The sequence below is a fragment of the Amphiprion ocellaris genome, chromosome 5 (assembly GCF_022539595.1).
Source record: "Amphiprion ocellaris isolate individual 3 ecotype Okinawa chromosome 5, ASM2253959v1, whole genome shotgun sequence".
NCBI lineage: Eukaryota > Metazoa > Chordata > Actinopteri > Pomacentridae > Amphiprion > Amphiprion ocellaris.
In genome coordinates, this window is record NC_072770.1 from 6011721 (window position 1) to 6030755 (window position 19035).

The following is a 19035-nucleotide window of genomic DNA, read 5'->3' on the forward strand; positions in this document are numbered from 1 at the left end:
CTTCTTAGGGGAAAAAAAAATCAAGGTCTCCTTTATGAATCTTTGTCCAGGGATATTATTTATATTTTTTTATTTTTATATATATATATATATATATATATATATATATATATATATGTTTTTGTTTTGTTTTGTTTTTTTAAAGTTTGACCAGTAAATCCTTAGAAGCTACTATATAAATGACATTTCTTAAACAATATATTGTGATAGAAGAACAGTAGAATCTGTAACATGGCAGTTTTTGTTGATATAAATTTGTCCTAGTACTTAAAAATTCCATGCAACAAATTATGCAAAGATTACCAGCATTTGTCTGCATTTTTCTGACATACTAGTTTGCTGTCTTTTTGGTGTTTAAGTAAATATTTCATTGATCCAAGCAGGTTGACAAAAGGCTGCAGGTTGAAAAAAGGCTAAACTGGTTTGTTGGTAACAAAGAGGAAGGTGAGGAAGGTTTAAGTATTTGCATTTTGCTGAAGCAATGACTGAACGGCAGTAAACAGAACTAAAACCATCTACCTCTTGTGACACTGTGTTTGAGTGCAATAATGTAAATGTTTTATCCTTTTCAGCACAAAATGTGATCATAAATTCCCTGTAAGTTGTGTGAATAAAATGTCTTAAAAGAGCTCATTTTACTTCATTTATTCATTTTTGTTTCTGGGGGTCACTTGAATTTCATGACAACAAAAAGTATTCAAAAAATTTCACATCGTCCCATATGTATGTGTGTGTGTGTGTGTGTGTGTGTGTGTGTGTGTGTGTGTGTGTGTGTGTGTGTGTGTGTGTGTGTGTGTGTGTGTGTGTGTGTGTGTGTGCGTGTGTGAAGAATCGAAGAATCTGTTTTTCAGACAAACTCCATCACTACATATCATCCAAACCTTGTAATGACAGATGAGACAACGTGCTATTTGTCGAGAATCATTCCCAGATTTCAGTTCAGACACCATCTCTGACCACCTCCTGCCTGCCGCCTGGCTGTCAACTCTCTTCCAGGACACAAACTCACAGATTATCATCAGAATGGTTTTCTAATGTTAGAACGGGCAACACTGTGCTGAAGGCTAAAAAAAAACCTGGCAGTTCTATGAAGGCTAATCTGGCACTGCTGCTCTGCCATTGATCGTCTGGCTTACTGTGGCGCTCTTCCAGACAAATGAGTCAATACATTATTCAGTGCATTGAGACTCCTGCAAGACCTGTAACACTAGAGAAAACGAGTGGCCCTGGCGACATGCTTACCTAAAAATATCTTTATGTTCATTAATGGAGCAACAAAGTTGCATGTTTGTGTGTTTTTTTGCTTTTAAAATGGCATTGGCTTTCAGATGTGTAAACATTTATGTTGCATGAGCCAGTTCCCCTGTTTAGGAGACACATATATAATGACATAAACATGTGAGAATCATTAGTTGTCACGTTCATCAGCTGTTGAGTTTTAAAGTAAAAAGGCTCAAACAGCCCTCAGATTCTCCAGTCTTATTATTATAAGCTTCTTATTTTGCCAGTCTGGTCTTTTTTTCTTTTATCTCCTGAACAATGCTGTTACTCATTTGTTACTGAAGTGTGGCAGTGACAACGTTGAAGAGAAATGCTTGCTTGGAAATGTTTTAGCATTTGTTTGGCGAGGTAGAACCATTAGGAATACATCAGTCCACTCGTGACCAGAATTGGTCTGCAATTGCTCATCAAAATGTGTACAATTTTTACAGCGCTACAGCTTAATATGTAAGAATTCTTTCAAAGGCTTAAACAACTGGAACTTGTTTTATGGCACTTATCCAGGTTGTTTTCTCCTGTCTAGATCCTTGTTTGTGCTGTATCTACTCTCAGATGTACGTCGCTTTGGATAAAAGTATCTGCTTTTTATTGTAAATGAGATTATGGAATTGTAGAACTTTGAAGCAATATATTAAGGAGAACAAAAAGCTGTGTATGAAGGCACTTCAAAAGGTCCTTGGCTTCATCAGAAAACATCACAGGAGAAACATTGTTCTTGCTTTATTTTTCATCATTTAACTTCATCATTTAACTTCATTGCACTTGGTCCACCAACGTTTAAGAAGAAGGTCATATTCTGAGCCTCCACTTTTGACCAATCTGTGAAAATGTGTGAAAGTTTGCCACCCTTCTAAATGACACAAATGCAAGATATGAAGCTATTTGTAAATTTAGAGCTGCGTCATGCTGCTGGCCATCACTGTGAAGATAAATCTTTTCACAGAGGTGCAAGTATGAGCATTTCCTTCCAAAATCCAGCAAAACTTGACCAAGGAAACTTAATAAGGCTAGATCAGTAAATGTGTAAATTGGGCAAAATAGGCAACTGCCCCAGCAGCCCAGACCCCCTATGGTTACCAAACATAGTAAGTGTAACTAACTGTTTTTAGTAACCTTATTTCTTGCAAATTTGTTTGAAGACTATCAGCTCAGTCCTGCATTATTATGTAAAGCTGCAGCCGCTGCCAAAAATTAAATTATAAAACCTTAATTGTTTCAGTCAATATTGTGGTTCGGTAGTGAATTTATCAGGCTGTGTTTTGTCCAAGCAGTGGTTCAGTGATCCTGTGCTGGTTGGTTTCTGGGTCTGGGTCCACAATATAATGAAACTGCAGTCTGATGTGTAGTGTGAATTGCACTTGGAGGAAACAAGGGCCCAGCAGCAATTTTTTCCACCAAACAAGTTAATCCAGCTATGCACTTTAAAACCAGAGTTAAGCACTAAGATAATTGTTTATTGCAGTTGGTTAGACTCACCTTCGGCTCAGTATTCCTCTCGCTGTCGAACCACAATAAAATACACAGTGTGTGTGTATGTATTATACATAGCCTTAGAAAAAATACCAGTAGGTGGGTGGCAGCGGATCTTCTCTGGCATTCATACAAATTAAGGTTACTGAGGTCAATAAGGTCTTTTTGTCCCCTGGCTATCATAGGAACATTCTACCACTTCTGTTCACATAAATTATAACTGATTAAACTTTGTACATGAAGTGAGGAACAGTGATTCACAGTATATGCAGGATTCTGCTGAAAATGTGCTGTACTAATTAATGAATTCATAAAAGCTATGTTTAACACTCACAAAATGCATAACTAATGTAATGCATACATGTGTAACACATTTAAATGATTTAATATTAATCAATATCAATTTAACTATCTGAACTTGTTTCGTTCAATATGTCGCTTCAGCCACATCGAAATTTTTGCCTCTTTATTTGTAATACCTTAAAAGAATCAACAGGTGGCACCCTGTCCTCCCCCATTTCCAGGTGTTCAAAGGTAACACTAACAGAGGTGATTTTGTTATTGCACCCAACTGCAGCCCAAACTCCGGAAATGTATTGTGAGCTCACGACTGATGTTTAAAATGTCAACACAGAAGTGAAAACTTAGCAGGCTGGACTTTTCAGTATTTTGGAGTGTAGTGGGGCAGCTATAACAAAAGCTAGAGAGGACATCTGTAATTTAGGAGGTTGTCCACCTCAACAGGCTGTGGAAAGTAGATTATCTGAGCCTCCTAGTTAGACTGGTACTGTGATACGCTCAACCCATACCAACTCTGACACAGCTGTGTGAGTGTTCCACTCGTGTCTTTTGTAATTACTCTGACAGCAGCTGTATGATACACAGAGGATCCATCAGATGTATTATTCAGCTTTTAGTGGGTGGAGTGACACCACTTGTCCCCAAAAAGCACAAGGAGACTCAGTTTTCCATAGTGAGTTGGAGTAGCACTCTTTCTCATCACATGCGAACAACTCCCTTCTCTGTCATGTTATATACATCCCATTAATAGTGTAAGACTGTGTGAGACATGTAAGCAGTCTGTTAATGTGCATATGCTATATGGAGGAATGTGTTTTGACTCTCCGCTTGTTAAACAGGCATAATGTTCTCGTCGTTTTCTCCACACGTTATTCTGCACTTCCTTCACCTTTGTGAGGGGTGGCAGTGGCTAGATGAGATACGTGCAGCTGTTATGTCAGCACATGCCCTGTGTTGTATAACTTTACAAGGTTCTTTTGCTCTGAGGCACAGATAGCAATCTATGGCTGTTTAATAGAGCAATCGTAAATGTCTCCAACAGCTTTGAATTTAGAGTTGTGTTAAAACAGCCTGCTGCTTTCAGGGCTCGCGAGAGATGGATGAACGTGCTGAATGATGGATTGGGATTACTTTATGTATCAGTCTACTTACATAAAATAAATAACGACAAAATTTAGATGTTAAGAATTGATTAGTGGACAAAATCAGAGAAAACAGATTGCTGGGGTTACTGGTCCTAAAGCAGTCCTCTGTAGCATTGTCATGACAATCAGCAACAGTGGCAACTGCCAGCTTTACGGGACAGAGCTGCACTTTGAGTAATAGCTCAGCAAACCCCTCGAAGGGAGAATTAGGAGGTGAGCATGATGTGCACCAGCTCAGCTCCTCAACACAGTGTTACTGATGAGATGCCGTGCTCTGCAGGCTTGCTCCATCTTGTCTGCATTCCACAGCAAACTCAGGGAAGTGGCTCGTGGAAAATTCCACCTTTGTGGCATTTAGGGGGTAAGATGAGAAAGATAAAGGGCAAAGATCCTAGTTCCTGCAAGGGTGTAAATTTAATACATAAAGGTTATGCTTCTTTTGGATGAAAGGTTTTTGTTGGATCTGCTGCTTGATTTACTACCAATTTTAAATCAGTGAATTATGAAAATACTGACAGTTATACTGCAATTTGGATATTAACACCTAAAATATCTATCAAAGGAATACTTTCTTGCCCATAGATAGATGAGAAGTGCAGCGCCACTCCTAATCTATGTTCAATAAATATGAAGTCATCAGCAGCACCTAATTACCTTCGCGATGCACAAAGACTGGAAACAAGTGAAAAGGTTAGCCTGGCTCTTGTCCACTGGTAAGAAAATTCACCTAACAGCACACCCGAAAATTACTAATTAACACATTATGTGTGATTTGTATAATCTGAACAGAAACTGAAGTGTAAGCTTTCTGAACAAGATTCTAAAAAGTCACTGCATCCATCCAGCATGTAACCTCCCATAAAACCCCAAAATCTAGTCTTTACACTATAGATTGGATTGGTATACAAATATAAAGTGCTAATTGGTGCCATTTCAAGGTGCTTATGCCCTCTAACTGGATGTGGGATGTAGGTTAATAGTTACATGGCAGATATGAGACTTACTAATCTTTTCATTTGACTCTTGACAGGAGTATTTCCTCAAATGCCATGCTCTTCTTTTAACCGGTCTCCTTATTTCTCAAAAGTACCTTTTTTTTAACGTAAAAAGTTCTTCCGTTCAGCCGGCCTGTGGAAGACTTTCGAAGCACATTTGTGTGGATAGTCTTTGGTGTGAGCAGATATGATATGGTGTTTTAGGTCACTGGACTTGGAACTTTTGTGATCACAGTGGGCACGATGGTGGGTCTTATTCTCCTTGTGTGTTAGTCCGTGCTGCATTAACTCCTCATACTACAAAGATCTGGAAACAGCATTCACATTTGTATGGCATCTCTTTTCTATGCTTAGTCTTGATGTACGTTTTGAGATTAGAGGAATCGGCCAGCTTGTAGTCGCAGTACAAGCAGGAGTAAGGTTTCTCGCCAGTGTGTGTGCGCATGTGTTTCTTCAACTCTGAGGGATTCCTTTAAAATTGAAAATACTCTCTCTAAAAGTAAAGAGGTTAAAAAGTGGTATGCAATTTGATGATTTGATGTTATTGTTGCTGTGGACATTTGCATCTGAGATTAAAACACTAAAATGATAACAAAAGAGTGATGGTTAGCAATATTTTATGCTATTTACCAGACAGGCACATTCATTTTGTCATTTTATTTTAAAAAAAAGAGCTTGGTTAATGTTGAGCCCCACTTCTTCAGATGTGCCAAAGTAAGCTAGCAGATGAATTTCAAAGACAGTAAAAGTGATAAAATCTAATATTTTGCTGCTTAGGTGTTTGATACAATGGCAATTTCAAGTGTATGACCCCCTGACAGCTAAATATTTAGTATGTTCTTTGGAAATGCTTTTCTGAGCCTTCAACACAGCTGCCTTGGGTTGATGCTTTTATCCTTTTAAGTTGGTAAAATGTTCAATAGGGTTCAAATGTCTTGACTGGTTTAGCTGGTCTAAGATTCTCTAGTCTTTGTCATCTTCAAGAGCTTTGCGAGTGTGTTTGGGGTCATTGTTGCAGAGTGAAGGTTCAACCATTGAGGCTGGAGGAACAACTTGTGATAGTCAGACAGAACATGCCTGTACACTGCTGCAATTATCCGTTACAATCTCACTAAAGACAAGTGAGTCAGTTTCAGCAGCAGCCATACATGGCGAGCCATGACATTACCTCCTTCATGTTTTACTGATGAGGTGAATGGTTTGGATCGTGGGCGGTTCCTGTCTTACTCAATACGTTGGGCTTTCTGTCACTTTGGCAATAGGTTAAGTTTGGTCTCACCTTTTTATTAAACCTAGCTCCAGGACTTTTCTTGCTTGTCTTTGCATTTTTTTGGCAAATTCCAATCCTTTCGATTCTTGCTGCTGATAAGAAGGATTGATTTTTGCTGTGTAGCATCTGTTATTCTGCTGCCTTCTACAAACTGTGGGCTGTGCTACTTTCACACCTGCTGTCTCCAGACTGCCAGTAATGTCACTGACCATTGTTTTGTGGTTCTTCTTCACAGCTTTAAGGATTTTCCTGTCAGCAGCTACACTTGTTTTCTCTCAGAAACCTGCCCTGCATTATTTTCTTTCTGAACTTTCTACACTTTCTTTACTCGATGTGTCTATTTTCTTTTGCTCTGGTCCTCAGTGACTTTTTTTATATTTCTCTTTTAACAGATTGGCACTTCTCTGGACTTGGTTGGTGCATGCTATGGCTCCTAAATGATTAAGGGTACATGTGCACTTTTTCATGTTAAAATAATGTCCATCCAGACGTGTCTGTTGTATTCAAATCTACATTTAATAACCAATTTTATATAAAACACATGAAACAGCAAAAAAAAAAAAATCCAGTTCTCTAACTTGGTTGAGCATCTTGGGGAACTTGCCAAAGATTCCAAACATCTAATTCCCAAAGTGCACAGTACTGTATATGTGATTCAAAATCAATATTAGAGAATTCTTATGCATAATTTAAAATCCTTTGTCTGAGCTCTTTTGGGGATGAGTAGCTGCTACAAGTAGAGCCATTGGTGTCAGATTGTCAGAGTGTTGCATAAGAACCTACATGTCATGTATTTTTTTCTTTCTAGTGAAGTCAGAGTTACTTTTTGCATGTGATTCAGTATGCAGGCATTTTATTCGAATATAGAAATAGTGTACAGAGCAGCTCCATGGTTATTCCTGGAGTTTAATTCAAAATTCAAACCACCAGTTTGAGCCCCCACTGCGTTATCTGCCTTTTAACTGCAATCATTTAAAGAGATTAAAATCTGGGTGCGGGGTTTATGCTTTCACACAGCATTCAGCATGAATCAGCGTCCCTCAGGGACACTGGATTGGCTCATCAAAGGATAAATCTCTGCAAACTGACATGTCAATGAAGCCCGTTCCTGCCTGATATACATTTATTTCTCCGTTTCACTTTAAAAAGATATCTTGATCTCGGTGTGAATACCTGTATGAAGATAAAACAAAAACTAATTCACCCTTGAGTAATAAATTATGAGCCATATATTGAGAGAATATTGCCGCAGCACAGACCAATACGTCAGTTCATGTCAGGGCAGGTTTCAGCTTTCACTTCAGCCAATTCAAGTTGCAGGCTAACCCTATCTTTTCAGTGAAACATTATTAATATTCAGGTATTTCTCAGTACTTCACATGACAGCATTTCCATGAATGTTTGTCTAGTTTTTTTTCTACAACTCAGCAGTTAAAATTGTTTTGTTTCGCTCCTTATTCTCTTCTACTTCTTCTCCTTGCAATATGATACGCTGCTGGATAAGGAGCAGTGCATCTTGAATGTCTTTCAAGTCTCAGCATAGCAGTGCATATCTTACCTGAGAGTGGTGGAGTTGCAGCAGGCTGCTGCCCCCGGGCCTCTGAGCCACTCTCAACCCCCACCCAACCCTCAGTGTGGTTTGTGTCCTCAGTGGTGCATTGGAAACAGATATGATCTGCTATACAGGCACATGGATCCTACAGATGTGTCATGGTAATGCTGGTCATTTCACTGACTCATGCTAATTTGGACAGTCAAACAAAATTCAATTCTTTCATGCATGTGAATGAAATATTTTGTATATTCTGAGTCTATTCAAAGAGGCTTGGTTGTGTAAAAAGAAGAAAGTTGTGCTACAGACACTGTTTCTCATGTCTGCACAGCAAATATGAAGCTTGGTTTACTGAGCTTATTGCAGCCTGAAAACAGGGAAACAGCTTGAAAACTGACCTGTAAAAGCATAAAGTGATTTTACACTTTGTTTTTTGTACAACTCAAACAAACAAACTATAGCATTTTAATTAGTGAGCTTTAGAGGTGTTAGTAGGGATTTTTGGTTATTATTGGCAAAGCCAGGCTTACTGTTTCTCTCTGTCTTTGTATAATGCTAATAACCAACTGCTTGCTGTAGCTATGTAGTTACTATGCTCAAACATGACAGAGATATATTCTTATCTCACCCTCAACAAGAAAACAAATAAGAATTATTTCCCAAATTTCAAGCCGTTCCTTTAATATGTTGCTGCTCTTCTGTGTATTTAAAATGGCTGTCAGAGCTACAATGTCAACTATTAAACCCCACGATCTGCAGTTTTACATGCGTAATAAACCTCCATCTCAGCTTGTTCTACAACACGGGTGTTAATTAGGATAAGTCAACAAGTATCGCTGTGTTCGTCGAGACAGAACAGGCCTAACTTTTGCCGCAGCTGTGTAAATTTTCTTCTCACCATCTTGAATACAGACTGCCTTGCTGAGGTGCAGTGCTGCATTCCAGGCAAGTCGAAACACGAATGTGTGTGTTCTCTGTCTGAGGGAATCAGTTAAACTGGGTGGATGCAAGGAAATGGGTCACACACATCCAACTCTGTAACTTTAGAGTGTAAAAAATAAAATAAAAATTGTGTAACATTCAGGTCACCTGCTGGCAGGTATTCTGAGGTAAAGCTTAGAGCTTGTTATTTTCATATAATCCAAATAAGAACACCAAATGGGCGGTGCACTAAATTAAAGCCACTTCTAAGATAGAGTTTCTTCACTACAATCAGCGTGGTATTTGAAAAAAACATTAAATGAGTTGATTTACACAAAAGTACAGTTTTTCTTTGGCATTCTCCATCAGTAGCTTCACTCAAACCGGGAATAAATCCTCTAAACAACACGCCTAAAGAAACATCCCTTTGAAGGAAAGGCAACGACGGTATCAGTAAACTTAAAAAGGGCTTATTACATCCGTCATTTCCATAAAATTTGGGTTTTGAAAGTACCTCAGGATGTGTTTATTACTGATACATTTTCACAACAGTAATAAGTCCCAAAGTTTCCAGTTGTGATATTCAGCCTGAACTCTTCTTAACTGGGAAAAAAAACATCAAAGAGAAGATTTTTATGAAATTAATAACTGTATTTTCTGTTTGGTTTAGTTTCATTTAGGAGGAAATGAGTTTATTGTGCTTTCAAAATGATTTAATTAATCACTATCAAATTACTGATATTTAGAGGTTGTTGTTCAGTCATTCTTCTAGTTCTGTGTGTTAGATTCCTGAAAGTTGTGCATTGCGTTTGCTTGTGATTCAAATTCTGATATTCGTCATTCGTAAAGCTTTCTGTGGGGGAGGAGATGGTTTTGGTTTAACAATCTGTTCCTGAGTAAAAAAGGGCTATATTAGGGTGTGGACTAGCTTCAAGACAGAAAAGGGGGAGGTTTAACTCCGCTGCGACTCTGCCATTGGTGGACACGGGGACAAAAATGCTTGTACCTGGAGCAGGTAAACAGACTGACGACAGCCACTGCAGAAGTGGATGGACTTCCAGGATTTAGTGTAGCGCATCGATTTTGTTTAACCAGCCACACTGGACAACTTGACAGCTTTTTTGTGCTTGACTCTTGTACAGGTTTGTGCTGTATATGTATGTATATGTATGTATTGTGTAAAAACAGGAAAAGAAGCAGAAGAGTGAGCATTCATAAGTTTATTTCTGTGTTAAATGTCTGGTGCTTTGTTGTCGTACTTTTTCAGGCTGCTTGGGGATTTCAGGACTCTTGCATTGTTAAGCAGGTAAGTTAGAGATTGAACAAATGACAAAAATGCATGTTTGATTGCAATTACAAATTCTGTTTTCTGCAGAATTACGTCTTGGAGGGAAATCTATGAGATGATGGGTGTTAGATAGATAATAGAGGGTTGCATTTGTGTGGGTTTGGTCTCTACATGTTAAACAGCACCCTGCATTCATCAATTTCAAAAGACTCCAGAAGGATGGAAAACAGTGAAAACAGGTCCTGTCTTGTGCAGGGAGAGGCCTGCCTGGCACACCCTTCCTACACTCTCTCACACACACTCACACATCGAGAAAAACTACAGCATACACTCCAATGAAACCTGTCTTTCGTGTCTTTGTTCCTTTTAACTAATCTGCCACTTGTTTTCCTGACAGATCAAGAGAGAATGACATCATTGAAAATGCTGAAGGGAATCATCGGTGTCAGCGTTCCCAGTGACTCCTCAGCAGAGGTGTCAGCACACTCGCTGCTCTTATGAAACCATCCATGTATTCTATCCTTCATTCCACCGGAGTCTGTATTAAGTGCCAATCAGATTTCAGTGGTTTGGAGAGTAAGACACATGGAATTTGTCATCTAGAGAGAGCTGCAAAAAGTATAATCACATTAAGAACAATTTTAATGGTTGAAATTTTTTACAATAAAGGTGAACGTTGCTGTGTGACAAACAATGCTGCCTTTAATGTCCTTTGATGTCAACCTAGAGGTGAATGCAACAGTTCGGCACAAGCACCAAAAGAGGACTTCTCTTCCTCCTTACCTGCATTGCGGCAGCAGTTGAATAACGTTGCACTGATTGCACTTTAGAGTTATTGCAGGAGTGCTACCAGCCCCATTTTATGTCTTTTGAACTGTCACTCATGGAGGTTGTTATGTCTTCGCCCTGTCTCTCTGCCCTTGCTTCTCCAAGACATAGCAATTACATAATGACTCCTAAATTCCCACATTGCCACATCCACAGCGAACCCTTCAGAGCTTGTGCCAAGATGTATTTTTGTGTCCCTAAAGTCTCCTCACCTCTCAACAGTACCTCCAGGACTCAAACATACATCGCCAACATCGTATTAAGTAATTCTCTATTGAATAATGAACATCTTCATCATCTTTTTTTTTCTCTAAAGAATATAGTTTTCCCATCAGGTTTTTTAACCAGTCCTCTGTGGGACAATTAGCCTGCCTCATTAGCATGGGACATTTCCCAGATTCTATTCAAAGCCATAATTATAGCTAAATGGGCAGCTGGAAGTCGCTTGACAGCTACACTGAGCTCACATATAATCCACCCAGTTAAGATGGAGGGAAAATAACAAATAGACTAACAAAACTACATAGTGCCAGATCAGCAGAGATTCGTACAGACTTGCACTGAGTAACAGGATTGTTATGACAGGTTTCATCCTTAATTATAGACAGTGACACAATAAGTCCAATAACTCATTCATTGAAACATCTGAAAACTTTCAAAAAAAACATAGTCCAGTACATTTAAGAAAAGAACGCCTTATTATAAATTCACAACAACAAAGGCACAACAGAGGTAAGAAGAGCCTGTGCCAAGCCTGTCACAAAAGATAATTTACCCAGTATGTTGCAAAGGCAGAATGACCCAAGCATGACCCAGACTTCAGACAATTGAGTCACAGCTTCCCCTCCAGCCCTGTGAACAATCCCAGCAGGCCTTACACAGAAGAAGGACTTGTGGCTTTCTCCATTACAGGCTTTTCATGTGCTACACATCTGAGCCTGCTATTCACCTTCCTGTTAGACACAATAATAACCAGAGGGCTTAGCGCTGCATACAATGAGGAGAAGAATATACGGAGGTCAGAGATCAGGGAGGAACTCATGGTTTTCCTCACAGTGAGGGTGTATACCCAAAGTCCATTATCTACCCCATACAGAACCACATACAAGGTCACAAGCACCACCACGACTTTGGCAGCTCGTTGCTCAGCCCCACTGCTTCCACCACCACCGCTTCTGCTGCTGCGGAGTCCCTTCACCTGTCGGCTGTGCTTGTAAAGGAAGATTAGGATTATCAGACTGGCTAGTGTCATGAGGGCCATGGGCACCACATCTCTGCCCATCTGAGCTGCCCCATTGGCCTCTTTGGATTGCTTTGAAGGAAAGTTTACGTAGCAGAATTGTACATTAATGCCGTTGTTAGTCAAGCTGGAGTCATTCTTGCTACCAAAGGAGAAGAGTATGGCTGCTGTGGTCATGGAGGTGTTGAGAACCCAGAGAAAGAGGAACACAAAGACCAAATATTGGGCCACCAAGGTGTGGATAGATGTCCAGCGTGACCCGGGAGGTGCAATGCTCAGACACTGGTAGGCACTCAGGAGAAAGGTGAGCCAGATGGAGAGGGCACGGGATGTTCTGTAGATGAAGATCACAGCTTTACAGCTCACATCTCCAAAGATGTTGGCCACATGGAGGGAGGCCAGGGTCTCCAGAAGGCATCGTATGCCCACCACCAGCAGGTTGGCACAGGCAAGGTGCAGGACGATGGCATCGGCTGCAAGGAGGCGGCTCTCCTGGTGAAGCAAGAGCAGGAAAGCCACAATTACAGCAGTGTTTCCTGGAACACCCATAACTGTGAGGGACAGATAGAGCATCCCACGAACAAACTCCTCTGATGGCATTCCTGCAGAGATGAAAGGAAATAAATCAATAAAATCACATTATCAAGCTATTATTTGTACTCCTGTATGTTCAAATGCTACCTAGCATTTAAAATATTATCAGATAAATCCTACCTGAGAAGAGTCAAAGCTAAAGAGATGTGAAGGGGAACGTGTGCCTGACACACTCTGATCTCTCTCTCCAGAAGCAGTCTGCTTGTTTGTGTTCTTATACTTACAAACAGGTAATGACTGTTGGATCTGTTTTGCACGGTCCATTGACTTCTCTCCCTTCAGCCCCAATTACTTCAGATCAATTCAGATGACTGCTTCTGTCCCTTTACTGGGTTTCAGACAGGATAACACCGAGAAAGCTGTGTTTGTATTCATTTACTGGGTACAAAGAGCTAACCAGTGAACAGAAAAATGATGTTAAGCCTTATGTTTACTGCCCAGAAAAAACAATTAAAACCATTTCTCAGTATCACAGTTTCGCTAAGTAGAGACTAATAAATACTTTTTTACTTATCCTATATATAGATTTCCTTATAAAACCCTTCACATTACTTTTGTATTTCTCATTTCTGCAATCAACTTTAAAAGCCACTACCTGTTAAAGAGACCTTCCTTGTGCTGTTTAGTCAGACAGCAACACTACAGTGTCCTCCAGTGGAGAAACATGAAGCAAAAACCCAGAGGACGTTCCTCTCAGCCTGTATGATAGATCACCTGCATTTTTCATTTGGAGAACGTGACTTAGCATCCAATTTATGATTGTGTTATTCATCCAAAGCAATAAACGTTCTAAAAATGGAATTAAACCTAAATTGTGAGGATGTTGTAAGGACAAATGAGTATGGGTAGGCAGTATGATTTAACTGCAACATGTCCCACAGCAGGGAATTTATAATGAATATTAAGCTAATTTAATCTTAGAATGTAATGAGACATGTCCTCCACTGAAATTAAGAGAGTACTCTTATGGTACAATATGACTGTTAATGAAACTAGTCACATTTCCTCATGTAGTTTATATTCAGAACACCATGAAAGCAGAACTCAGCTACTGGTCTTGTTGAAGTACCACTTATCCAGTACATTTACATGCTAGAAAACCTTTTTTTGAAAGGAATTTAACTACTTTTTGTCTTGCGTGTGTTTGAGAACACACATAAATATGAAGGTACACAACCAGTCAAAAGTTTGGACACACCTTCTCATTCAATGCTTTTTATTTATTTGTATTGTTTTCTACACTGTAGATTAATACTGAAGATTAACAATTTTTTACAACATAATTCCATATGTATTCTTTTATAGTTTTAATGTCTGCAGTATGAATCTACAATGTAGAAAATAATTAAATAAAAACCATTGAATGAGAAGGTGTGTCCAAACTGGTAGTGTACATAAAACACATTAAGATGAAGTAACACATATATTATATGAAGGTATCTGTTCATTTTAGTTTACTTTTGTGAATTCTGTTGTGGTCTGATGCCTACCTGTGTGATTGTCTTCCCCGACCCTTAGTATTCATCCATATTGTAAATATGCATTTTATTTGCATATTATGCAGCTCTTCCTGAAATTTTTCTGGTGTTTATTCTTGTTTGCCTCATCAAAACTGAGCTCCTTGGACAGACAGTCAGATTGATTTGATTGCTATTTCCCTTGTGCTGCCCATATCAATAACATTTTAGTTAAAGAAATAAACAGAAAAACACTGTCTGTAGTCTTAATGTGAAAGACAAAGAAATAAATAATTGTTTTAAAGCTTACTGTGCACTAGCATGAATCTGTTATCATGCTTGTAAGTTTGAATGATGATGCAAACTAAGTTGTCTCAGAGTTTAAGGTGAACATGTTTTATTTTTAAAGACAAATTAAATCTAAAGTCTTGGGAGGTCACTTGTGCACCTCTCTCTGCATGCAAATAAGGCCATCAATATCAGAGTAAGAGTGTGCTCAGCCAAAAGCCTCTTAAACTACATTTTTTGCTGTGGGACAGATTAACTAGCGCAGTGTGAAGTGCAATGAATATACCCTCCTCGCCCTCCAAAGCTGTTGCCCTCACAAGCATACTTAAAGGAGCAAAAGGTTAAAAAGTGAAATTTTTCTCAACTGATTAGAGTTGTTGGAAGAAACAAACTTAAACACATGAGAGAGGGACATGATTTTGAGGACGCAATTCTGTAAAAGAAGCCGGTCACTAAGCAAATGGTGCATTGACAAGGGTTGCTTTCATTTGACAAGTATCTCAAACAGTATAGTGTTCAAAATCTTATTATGCACACTATTTCATTATATTACTTTATACATAATATTTATCAGATATTGTCTATAGTTTTTCCATGGCCTGTACAATATATGCATGTAGGTTATGTAAAATTAAAATTGAATTAGTGTATTGTGGAAAAACAACTTACATCAGCCATAAACAAAAGAAATCCACTATCATGTCAGGAGGGGGAAAAATCCATGATTTCTAAACTTGTACATGTTGCAATCCCCTGAGAAGGACATGCTTGAACTTGCCATTTTAATTAGCTCTCTGAACATGTAAACATGTTAGAAACACTGAGGGAAATAACACATCTTATGATTTATTCCAAGGCTTCCTCCCAGGAGAAAATAAGCCTCTCAAACAACAGTTTCATAATCTGAATTTCAGATGTGAGTGATATAGAACTGACCAACAGGTTAGAGGGATTTTTTTTTTTTTTTTTTTTTTTTAACATTTGCCATTTACAGCGTTAGAAAACCTGGGCACGTATTCAAAACTTCTCTTGTAGCACATGTCAGTGCTGAAAGTTTCAACGTAAATGAATAATGGCTGGTTGTCCCTACGCCCCCAATTAGTACAGGCATGCATTGTTATATGGCTAATTGTCTTGCTCCTCTGCGTCTTTTTACATGCTCCCAGGACACGAGGAAGGAAAGGAGCACACACTGAAGCACCAGCTGTGCATGTAAAGGCCTCTTGATGGCTCATTCAAGGCATCATCAGGCTTCTTTTGCATCAACAACACACTCCTCGGGGGTTATTTAACTCTATTTTTTGAGTCCACAGGGAAATTGCATTATAATATTTCAAAAGACTGTGGTTATTCTGTCAATAGAAATTGGGAGGTGGCATGTGGAGTTTAAGTGCAAAAAAATACCATTCAAATTAAGCATAGTCATAAAAACTCACATTATTTATGTCACATAAAGCAGCTCTTTTTCAAAAACTTCTTGCAATAATTAATTCTCCAATACTTGAACTAATCCCTTGAGCTGGGACTCACTGCGACAAATATGTTTCTCCCTTGTTTTCGTCCTTGAGAGAAAGCATTAGGATGACAGGAAAGTCTGTCTTAAAACAAAACACATCTCCATATGTGCTTTTAAGCAGATTTGCCAGTTGCAATCATTTCTCCTGTTTATGCTGACCAAGATCTTTTCCTAGCATGCTACCAATGTAAATGGTGGGGGACAAAACTAACATTTATCTGAAGGTATTACAATGGTTCAACCAAGTGAATTACACAAATTAAATTGTGACTTTTCAATGGTGAATCAATTTTGGCATGAAATTCTTTCTATGTTTTACTGTTCCTTTGATGCAGTAAGCAGGGAAAGAAACACTGTTTGGAAATACACTGAAAAGGAACAATTCATTTTGGCTCAGTCTGTGGAAGCCTCAGTACCTTTAAAAAATGTTGGAATACATTTTTGCAAAGAAATTTAATTGGAAATGAGGGAGTGGTCTCTTGTGGTTTCTTATATATTCAGTATTTGTCTGCCTCAGTATGTTTGACTATATGTGAGTGATGAGTGCATTTGGATAACTGTACGCTGTAAATAGGTTCACACTAAGCAGTGACACAGCAAACTATAAGAATTTCATTGCACTAATAACTTGTTTACTGCTGCATGTGACAATAAAGCCTTTAAATCCTTGAATCCTTTTATCCCTCATTGTCTGCACTGGAAGCATGTTAATCAAGGATCTATCCGTTGTCATAACGACCAGGAGGAATGTCACAACAAACAAAAATTTATTTTCAACATTCACATTGGAAACTATTTTTTTGATTATTGTTTCTCTTGCAGTGCTCTTCCTCTGAGACTATCTGAGTCACATTTAGTTTGTCGCATTAATTTGCGGTAATGTGGGCTGAACAGTGTAATTGTGGCCAATAGTCTTGTGGGGCATCGAGGACTATATATTGTAATTACAACCGTTACTTCACAGCACGTTTTCATCCACAAATTCAGGTGAGCATCATTTTCACAGGTCTCAACATCTAAGATGATGTGATTTTATATAACTGGACATCAGTGTTATTTGCAGTGTATTCATAATGGATGAATTTCTCTGTCTGCTTTACAAATCCTGACCGCTGCAGGCCTTGGTGATATGGATCTGTGTGTGACCATCAAAGGAGTCTCCTTCCTCTTGCAAACAGGTATGGGTATCTTGGGGAACACTGTGGTCCTGTTGGCATATGCCCACATCATTTACACTGAACCCAAGCTCCTCCCTGTGGACATGATCTTGTGCCACCTGGCTTTTGCCAACCTGATGCTGCTGCTGACCCGCTGCGTCCCCCAGACCATGACGGTATTTGGACTGAAGGACCTGCTGAATGATCCCGGCTGTAAGGTGGTGATCTATGCCTATCGCATCGGCCGGGCTTTGTCGGTCTGCATCACCTGCATGCTCAGTGTGTTTCAGGCAGTGACCATCGCCCCTGCTGGGCCCCATTTGTCGAGGCTGAAGCCTGCACTTCCCTCCCTTGTCCTGCCCACCTTTGCAGGGCTGTGGCTCCTCAACATGGCCGTATGCATCGCAGCCCCTTTCTTCTCCATGGCTCCACGTAATGGCACTATCCCTGCCTTTACCCTCAACCTGGGCTTCTGTCATGTGGACTTCAGAGACAGCCTGTCCTATGTGATTAATGGAGTGGCTGTCTCTGGGAGGGATTTTGCATTTGTTGCCTTGATGGTGGGCTCCAGCGGTTACATCCTGCTGCTCCTTCACCGCCACAGTCACCAGGTGAGGGGGATCCGTCGCTCTCAGGGTGGGGCTGAGACCAGGGCTGCCAAAACAGTGGTGACCCTGGTGGTTCTCTATGTGGTCTTCTTTGGGATTGATAACATGATCTGGATCTACATGCTGACAGTGGCAAAAGTGTCACCAGTGGTGGCAGATATGAGGGTGTTCTTTTCATCCTGCTACGCCTCTCTCAGCCCCTACTTTATCATTTCCTCCAACAAGAAGGTCAAGGCGAAGATCGTGTGTGCAGTCGAGCAAGACCAGCCATCAGTGGACACTCAAGAGTCAAATGACAAATGACTGTCTCTATCTTGACAGCTTACTGACTTGCCTGCAAGACAGCAGAGTTTTTCTCTCAGACCTTATCATTTTAAGCATTTGTGCATAGATCACTGTTATTTAGCTAAGAAATGGAATAGAGAGAAGCAGTAGAGAGTACAGCTTTGCAGTGGTGTTATGGGGATTTCTCTTTTTTAAATATACTGTATATTTTCATGAAAATTACATTTGCAAATATATTGCTGTATGTAATTACAATGTGGTTTGTGCTTGTCAATCATAAAAAAACAAGAATCAATTTATATCTTTTTTAAGTAATTTTTTTTTGAGATAATGTATTCTCACAACATCCTATTGTCCCAGCTTATAAAGTAAGAGAATTTGCTGCTTTAAACTCATTATCAGTGAGTTTTGGGATTGTTGCTCATACAAAAGCAATATGAACAGGGTCGGAGATGGCATTTATGACAACAAAGTCCCTAGCATTGTTTCTAGGAATTTAGACATTTTAATGTCCAAGATATGAGTTTATATTATACAATCTGACATAAATTTCGGAGTTATGATCAGGAAAATGTTTTAGGCTCACTTATTGTTTGAGCCAAGTCAAAATCCTTAAATCGGATTGACATTTAATCAGAAATGAATATCAAAACTATATTAGAATTATATTGCTGGCATTGTGAGAAAGACTTTGAAAAGCACGAATAATACCTGGATATATATTTTATAAATTAAATTTATAATATGTGGAAAAAGAAGATTTCACAGACTGACCTCAGTCTTTCTGAAATCCTGGCTACTCCTTTGCATTTGTGAAATGATAAATAGACAAAGAAGTCG

At 39.2% G+C, this 19035-nt stretch overlaps 2 protein-coding genes across 2 annotated transcripts; one reads left to right on the forward strand and one right to left on the reverse strand.

The window, feature by feature from the left end:
• Positions 1–11670: 11670 nt before the first annotated feature.
• Positions 11671–13180, reverse strand: LOC111565014 (olfactory receptor class A-like protein 1). Its single transcript, XM_035945799.2, has 2 exons — positions 13005–13180; positions 11671–12892 (listed from the first exon to the last, which is right to left on the reverse strand). The coding sequence occupies exon 2, from the start codon at positions 12888–12890 to the stop codon at positions 11925–11927; it is 966 nt and encodes a 321-aa protein (XP_035801692.2). The 5' UTR covers positions 12891–12892; positions 13005–13180; the 3' UTR covers positions 11671–11924.
• Positions 13181–17266: 4086 nt separating this feature from the next.
• On the forward strand, positions 17267–18785 carry LOC111565017 (olfactory receptor class A-like protein 1). Its single transcript, XM_023264949.3, has one exon. It carries the CDS (start codon positions 17275–17277, stop codon positions 18211–18213), a length of 939 nt encoding a protein of 312 aa, XP_023120717.1. The 5' UTR covers positions 17267–17274; the 3' UTR covers positions 18214–18785.
• Positions 18786–19035: the final 250 nt, after the last annotated feature.